Here is an 8,044-nt window from a genome sequence, read left to right as displayed (position 1 = left end):
GTGTGTGTGTATGTGTGTGTGTGCAAAGTTAATGCCCTCAGGCTCATCAGCACTCAGGTTTATTCTGCAAAAGGACTTCAAGTTCAGGCTTTTATATTAATGCTCTGGATCTGAACTAAATCCACAGAACTTGAAGATTTTTTTACAAAAAGTTTATCATTTCCTTTTTCTGAGGAAACGTCTCGATATCGGTTCAAAGAACACACTCACACACATATGCACTAACAAAGGAAAGCTCAACATGTGTAAAGTTCCTTTTGTTGGTCGAGCTGAATATTTAAATCACTCTAATAGTAAATTTTTCTGCAAGCGAAAACTCAAGGCCTCATGGGCTCATGTTGCGAGGTGGAGGGAGATCTCATGTCCAAGGGTGTCTGCATCTATTACTGGGGGTCATGTTCTTAATCAGATGATTGAATAATGAATTACAGCTTGACACAGTGGAGATTTTGTGAAACGTACTGGACATTATTCAATTATTTTAATTATTGGGTTCGAGGGCTGTAAAAGGTATGCGGTGGACCACAACCCTGACTTTTTTATTATTAATTATTAAACCGATGGTTTCCTGGATTAGTTTAATAACTTTTTTGGTCAGAGCAAGTGATAAATTGGTTACTTATCCATTTTGTGACATTATCTTCTTTGTCTTAACGGTCACTTTTAAGATTTTTGTTGTTGTCTAGTCATCCACAGTGGCCATTATGTATTAAGTGGTTTCCACCAGGAATTAGGTCCACCAGGGTCTTTCTGTGTGGAGTTTGCATGTTCTCCCCGTGTTTGCGTGGGTACTCCAGCTTCCTCCCACAGTCCAAAGACAATGCAGTTAGTGGGGTTAGGTTAAGTGGAAACTCTAAATTGCCCATAGGTGTGAATGTGAGTCCGAATGATTGTCTTTCTCTTTGTGTTAGCCCTGTGACAGACTGGCGACCTGTCCAGGGTGTACCCTGCTTCTCGCCCTAGGACAGCTGGGATAGGCTCCCACGAACCTGAAGCGAACGGATGTTTGGAAGGCTGGGACCAAAAATGTCTCAGTATTACCATTTAAAACCTCCTGATCATATATCTATTAAAATGTTGAATGTCCAACCTTCTTTTTTTCTAACTGAAATATCATCGGTGTCTTTGAAGTCACTTAAAATTACTGCCTTTCACTGAAAGTGCCAAATTTCTTTTTATATCAGAGTAAAAATATGCTTTTATCCTGCTCAAGAGTCCAAGAGTCGAGGGTTATCTATAGACAAACATTTCCTTTTTTCAAATTATCAACACCAGTCTGATAAATTGACTGTCTTGTACAGTTACACTCCACAGCTTTGCAAGCTAGGGGCCAGAGGTCAAATGGTGACCTCGCAAGTTTGACAACATGTGACCCTCACCAGGCCTCACAAGTCTGAAAGAATGGCAGCACACACTAGGTCATTGTTGTTTTTGGTGAGTTGTTCTGGGTGAGGTCCGTGTGACTCAGAGAGAATCCACATGGGCATGAGCGAAGCAGGAAAACCGCATTTCTTGGTTGTAAAATTATTTAATTTCACCCTTGTGACAGCATTCATATTAAAAGATGATATCTGATTTTTTTGTTTGTTTGTTTGGACAGAGATGCATTCAGTCCCTGCCTGTTTACTGACTGTATCAAATGACGCAGATATCATTACTACATTTACCTTCTGCATAAAGTGTTCAGGAAACATATTTTCAAACAATATTTCAAGTGTGTTCATTTCCTGTTCTTTACCAAGAATTGTGGGAAGTTAAATGGCATGTAGGTTCTGTGATAACATCCAAAAGAGTTACCGAACAAAAGGCTTCGAGTGTTGCTGTTCTTTAGATATCCTATCAGTGTTTGTCGCTTTTCTCTCGGTTATTGGCAGAGCAGTTTATTTACCCATCAACCGCCAGTTGTTCCTCAGTCTCAGCCTGGCAAACAGTGCTGAAGGTGATTAGTGTGGGTGAGACCCTCCAAGTCTCTCTGAGAGGGCAGCACAGCCCCAAACAGTCCACTGCATACTTTGAGCATACAGTCATTTTCTTTTTACTACACCGAAATCTACAAGTGACAGGGTGCTGAAATCTGAGGGAGCAGCGCTGCAGTTGTTGTTATAGGCTGTTTATTACCAGCTATTTTCACTGATTTTTCAGACACATCTGTGTGAATATCATTAAAACAGACACTGAAATGCAAAAAGGTTTCACTCTTTGTATTTAGCTCTTGTGAATTTGCTTTATATTGCATATAAGATTACCATACCATTTACCATACAAGATTAAATGGAGATACAGTTTTAGAAAACTATCCAGATCTATTTGACCAATCAGGGGAAAATGTGCTGGCATAGTATAGGATGAAGAGCTCTTGTAAAGACTGATCGCGCCACCTTGTGGTGTGAAATATCCAGTGAAACATGGATGCAGTGAAACATCCTTTTTTTTTCTTTCAGTAAAGAAGAAATAATTAGATATTATATGCAAAATTTTAAATAAAATGAAAAATCATAATGACTTTTAAGAAACACACATTGTGTAAAAATGTTGATTTCTTTATATTTTCCAAGTGGAAAGTAAGTTAATGGATTTATTGAAAGATCTGCAACTATACATGGAAATATAGTACATAAGGTAAAAACTTAGCCTTTTTGTCGTTTCTTTAACCAGTCTTCAGGAATAGTTCTCCAGGCTTCTAGAAAGGCATTCAAAGCTCTTCTCTGAATATGTAATAATGTGTTAAATAAATACGCTACAGTGTTTTTGATAATGCGATTAATGGTTTGATATTCACACCTTTTGACTAGGATCTGATGTTCTGGGGTTTACTTCAAAGTCGGGCTCAATTCTGTCCACTTTAGTCCAAATCATTTGAGGCCACTTATTTGAAATGCAAGGGAATTTTTTTTTCTCCATGTTTCTTTTTTATCTATCACAATCAAAAAGCTGGTAGTGTTTAAATTTAGTAAACTAATGAAACAGAGTAAAACTCCCAAGGCCAAACCTAATCATGTTCAATAAAACAGCCAGAATCTTTAAAATTGTTGCACAAAGTTGCAATTACCATGCTGATCCTAAACATGGAGTTTACGAAATAATAATAATACATTTTATTGGCTCTTGCTTTCAAGCTTCACCATGTGAGCTCAGCCCATGAAGTACAGAAGATGAATCATCCATAACATCAACTTTTCTTCTTCTTCTTTTACCTTCAGAACTGCTTTAACCTGTTAGCAGTCGGACGTACCGCCCACGGTACATTGGATGGTTTAGGGGACTAATTGGACTGCTAAGGGGTTAATTCTTCATGGAACCGATTCAACAAGGTGCTGGAAAGATTCCTCAGGGAGTTTGATCCATATTGACCTGATAGGATGGCATGCCAATATGATTCAAAATCACTATATGTACATGTGGATGTGACGATTTGTCAGCTGCATATCCACAATGTGAATCTCCCAATCCACTAGTATCTCGGTGAGTCAGCTGGTCGTATTATTCTGAAATAATAAGATCAGCCCATCTGACATAAATAACCACACCACATTCAAAGTTACTTAAATCATCTTTCTTTCCCATTCTGATCCTCAATTTAAACGTCATCGTCATCCTGGGAATGTCTACATGCATGACGAAGGGGTTGGTGCCTGTATGTGTATAACAACTCATAATTATGCAGGGTATCTAAGGTTTTTGTAGTAATTGGGGGGAAAAAAGAAAATTTCAATACAACCAAGTTATTCAGTTAAATGTTATCGTGAATACAATGACATCTGAATGCTTTTAGCTTTTCTAAATTGAACAATAATGTGGGCAATGTTGTGAGGAACTGTTTATTTTGTGGTACAATCCCTAGTCACTCGAAGCTAATTCCATTAGTTTGATATCTTTTTGTTGTGGCGTGAATTGACTGGAACTCTTGGATGGACTGCAACACGATTTCAAAACAAAGTTCTGTTATTCTGGTTAGAGGTTTAACGTCAAATAAATCACCAACAAAATCCGATTTAATCACTTGTGTAAAAGACCCAAAGATGTGTTTAACCACATGTAATGTGGACCTAAATGGGGCTTCTAGATACAAAGACCACTGCAGTTTCATATTCAGTATGCAACAAACAAGTGGGATGAAAAGTTATTTTTCTCAAGTTAAGCATGGAAAGTGGGAACGAAAACAAAAGAAAATCAAAACTAATGAGCATGAGACAAATATAGTATATAGAAAAGGATTTGGAAAGCCTGCCAACATTCTGGTTATTTCCTGCCAACACCAGAGACTGTGTTGAGACACTGAGTAAATAATAGCAAACTGCCTGAGAGCGAGACAGGATGTTCTGCAGGCCAAAGGCTGTTCTCAATACAGGCACAAGCAGTGACTTGAGAGTTTACTCAAACAAAAAACAAAACACACAGTAAATAATATAATGGGCAAATAATGCAAAATTGTCCCAACAGTTTGGAAAAATGATCACAGCTCACTGGAAATTATGTCCAGGGGTGCTCTTCTCTTGAGGCAGCTGAAAGTGTTTAAAGGTTTAAAAGTTCTTCTTCTTCTTTTTGTTGTTGCTAGGCCTCTCTGTGTTTCATCTCAAAAACCACTGCTAATTCAAGACCATGCATCTGGCAGTCTGTGAATGTTTGTGTGTTTGCAGGATCGGCTGTTTCAGGCACAGCTCGCTGCTTCCAGCAACAATGGGCATCTGATTCTCCATGTGGAATCGCACCAGGTGGCCAACGCTCAGAAACACCTGATCACGGGTCCGCACCTGGTCAATAAATGGAAAATATGCTTAAAAGTTGCTTTCTTTCTCTTCTTTAAACGATATTTGAATTCCACCAGCAGAGCTGTACCTGTCCATGTGGATCAACCAGCAGTAGGTGTCGCACAGTAGCTCCCTCCATACCGCTGAGTACATACTGACCGGCGGCAGAGCTGCTCTCTCTGACCAGGAAATCTCCGCTACAGGTGAGAAGCGACTCCGCCTGCTCTCTTCCCAACCTGGGATGAAACAAACAAAATTCCACGGGAGAGAATGACCTTGGAATTAGCAGCATTTTGACGCATCACTCATAGTCAAACAGATATTGATTACCAACCTGCCGTGGAACCATCCTTCTTCCTGGATCAGCTTCTGGACCCGCGTCTCAGTGAGCAGAGAGCGTTGTTCAGTATTGACCTCAGACTGCTCTAAATCTGATGGAGATTAGATAGAGGAAGAAAACAACAGTTGAAAAGCAACAGCTTTAAACCCCAATTGAAGCACTGCTCACTTTATTTGATTTTTAATAACCAAGTTAAAGTAAAGTACAGTTTCCTCTGAATCATAGAGGCATAGAAGTCATAATTGTACTTGAGGGACAAACTCGAAACTGGACTCGGATAACGCAGTTGATTTTCACCTGCAGGTGGAGCTGGAGTCTCATCTGTGATGGAGCAGTTCTCATAAAGGGAAACAGGCCCAGGGAAACAGACCTGCAATGGCACACCATGAGTCATACACACCAGACACATATTGTTGGCTGTGCACGTTTGAACGTGTGTGTGTGTGTTTAGGGGCAACTGCGCTGGTAACATTGAGCAGTCATGACAGGAAATTATCATCTGGTAATTCTGGGAAGTGAAGAAAACTTGTGAGGTGATGTTTGGTGAGAAGTAGCTCAAGTGTTTCTCCTCTGGGATCAACATTTGTGCTCAATAACAAGACCATAAAATGTGCTAGTGCACTGTGTGCCTGCTATCATATTTAATTATAACAACATCATTTCTATATTTCTTCACAAAAAAACCCACTTTTTGGCTGCCATTTAAAAATGACCTTGTATAAGTTACAAAGTCTCCTGGAAAAGCATTTCAGCATTTACAGCGATTACTGCAAAGTAATCAGATCCAGCTTATCTGTTGGCTAAATGCTAAAACTTTTAGCCAATGCTAAGTTTGTGAACTTAGTCCATAGATGTGATTATAGTCTACAGTACATCCTATACAATATAAGTTTAAATAATGCAGTCTCATGCATTGCAACATAATTATGTTTCAAATTGTAATGTGACAAGCTATGACATAACACTATCAAAAACTAAACTGTATTCATGCTAGTCGACCACTTTAAAAATGCTGAAAAGCACCAAGAGATGTGGTTTTAAGCTTTTACAACAACAATGGGAACTTTTCTTTCTGAACAAATTGTGTTCAAGGTCCTGTCCTTATATACACAAACTCAAGTGACTGTAAATTATTAGTGCTTTGGTGTTACAGGTAAGTCTTACCCTGTGAATGTTAGCATCTTCTTTGCTCTCCTCTTCTGTGACCTGAAAGTCTTTTATTCCACCTGGGTCTCCTGGGTTCACATTGTAGTAGTCACGGTGTTCACTGAATTCTCCTTCCCGGTTTGCCTTTTGGTTTATTATTAACTCTTCTGGGCACCATTTGTGACAGATTCTCAGTGCCGGTCTGAATATACACATAGTGTTGAGGTATTGGTAGAAGGAAGGAAGGACAGAAAAGACAGATACATTTTAATATCAGATAAAGATACCCTGATATGCCTGATATGCCTTCCCTTGCTAAACCATGAATTAACTGTAATTAATCACATTTTTTTGAAACCTGGGTTCAGTTTCACTTGCCCAGGCCTGATTACCGCCAGACCTGCTGAATCAACAAATCACCTAAATAGAACCTGTCTGACAAAGTGAAACAGGCTAAAAGATCTCAAAAACAACCGATAAACAAACTAATTTACATATATCCGGGTGAGATAGTGAGAGATAGTGGTGAACCTTCCCAGGAGTGGAAGGCACACAGGCTCATCTCACATTTGCCAATTAGCATCTTGATGACCCCCAAGACTTTTGGAAAAATATTCTGTGGCCCGATGAGATAAAAGCTGAACTTTGTGGAAGGTTTGTGCCCCAAACATGTCGGTGGTAGTGTAGTGGTCTGAGGCTGTGTTGCTGCTTCAGGAGGACTTGCTGAAACTGCTGGGACCATGAATTCTGCTCTCTAGCAGAAATACCTGAAGGAGAACGTTTGGACATCAATTTGTGCCCTGAAGCTTAAAGACGCTTTGGTTTTTTCAACAGACCATAAAGTCCAACTCCGAATGGTTCAAAAAAATATTAATGGTTATTCAAAGTCTGGACTTTCATTAGGCCAAAATGATCTGATTGAGATACTTAAGCATAAATCATGCTTGTTTAACATGAACAGTATGTCTGAATTAAAACAATTCTTCTAAGAAGAGTGGGCCAAAATTCCTCCACACCTCAGTTATTCTAGTTATCACGAGTGCTTGATTGCAGTTCTTGTCGCCAAGGGTGGCACAACCTGTTATTAGATTTAGAGGGCAATTACTTTTTCACAAAGGCCCAGTAAGTTCAGATAGTTTTTAGCCCTAATAAACCAAACGTATCATTTAAAAACTGCATTTTGTATTGATTATGGTTCTCTGTCTCATATTAAAATTTATTTGTTGATCTGAAGCATTTAAATGTAACAAATATGCAAACATCAGGACGGGGGCCAATACTTATGGCACTATATACAATCATACATATACACATATATTTTCATGTACATATGAATTCACTTAGAGTCACTGACATAATAATAATAATAATAATAATAATAATAATAATAATATAATGTATACTTTATTGATCCCCGTGGGGAAATTCCTCTCTGCATTTAACCCTTACACTCTGTGAAGCAGTGGGCAGCCATTGGGCGCCCGGGGAGCAGTGTGTAGGGATGGTAACTTGCTCAGGGGTACCTCAGGGTAGCTGTTCAGTGGATTTCGAACTCCCGACCTTCCGATCATGGGGCCGCCACCACTATCCCTGCCCCATACAGTAAATACTGCATAATATTGTTTCTATATTTAATAGCAAATCCATAATATACTATAATATTTATGTATATATACACACATGCATATATATATATATATATCGTAGTGGTTAGACTACACGCCTTTGGAACCCAGGATCGCAAGTTCGATTCCTGCCTGGGGCGTCTGTATCCAGTAAGGGTCCTAAGGCTAGACCCCCTATGCTAAGC

The 8,044-nt window shown here is 39.2% G+C and overlaps 1 protein-coding gene across 1 annotated transcript in view; it reads right to left on the bottom strand.

Moving 5' to 3' along the window:
* Positions 1-3,815: 3,815 nt before the first annotated feature.
* LOC102192835 (SHC-transforming protein 1) overlaps positions 3,816-8,044 on the bottom strand; it is a 17,077-nt gene continuing 12,848 nt past the window's right edge. The window contains exons 8-12 of the mRNA XM_005746886.1: positions 6,253-6,436; positions 5,386-5,458; positions 5,083-5,179; positions 4,837-4,984; positions 3,816-4,751 (exon numbers count right to left, since the gene is read on the bottom strand). Coding sequence (XP_005746943.1) covers positions 4,587-4,751; positions 4,837-4,984; positions 5,083-5,179; positions 5,386-5,458; positions 6,253-6,436 — 667 coding nt within the window. The 3' untranslated portion in view covers positions 3,816-4,586. The remainder of the gene's footprint in view (positions 4,752-4,836; positions 4,985-5,082; positions 5,180-5,385; positions 5,459-6,252; positions 6,437-8,044) is intronic.

Source organism: Pundamilia nyererei, unplaced genomic scaffold, assembly GCF_000239375.1.
Source record: "Pundamilia nyererei isolate P.nyererei 1_Seehausen unplaced genomic scaffold, PunNye1.0 scaffold00184, whole genome shotgun sequence".
NCBI lineage: Eukaryota > Metazoa > Chordata > Actinopteri > Cichliformes > Cichlidae > Pundamilia > Pundamilia nyererei.
The sequence above is the reverse complement of the archived record's forward strand: the minus strand, read 5'-3'. Positions and strand labels throughout refer to the sequence as shown.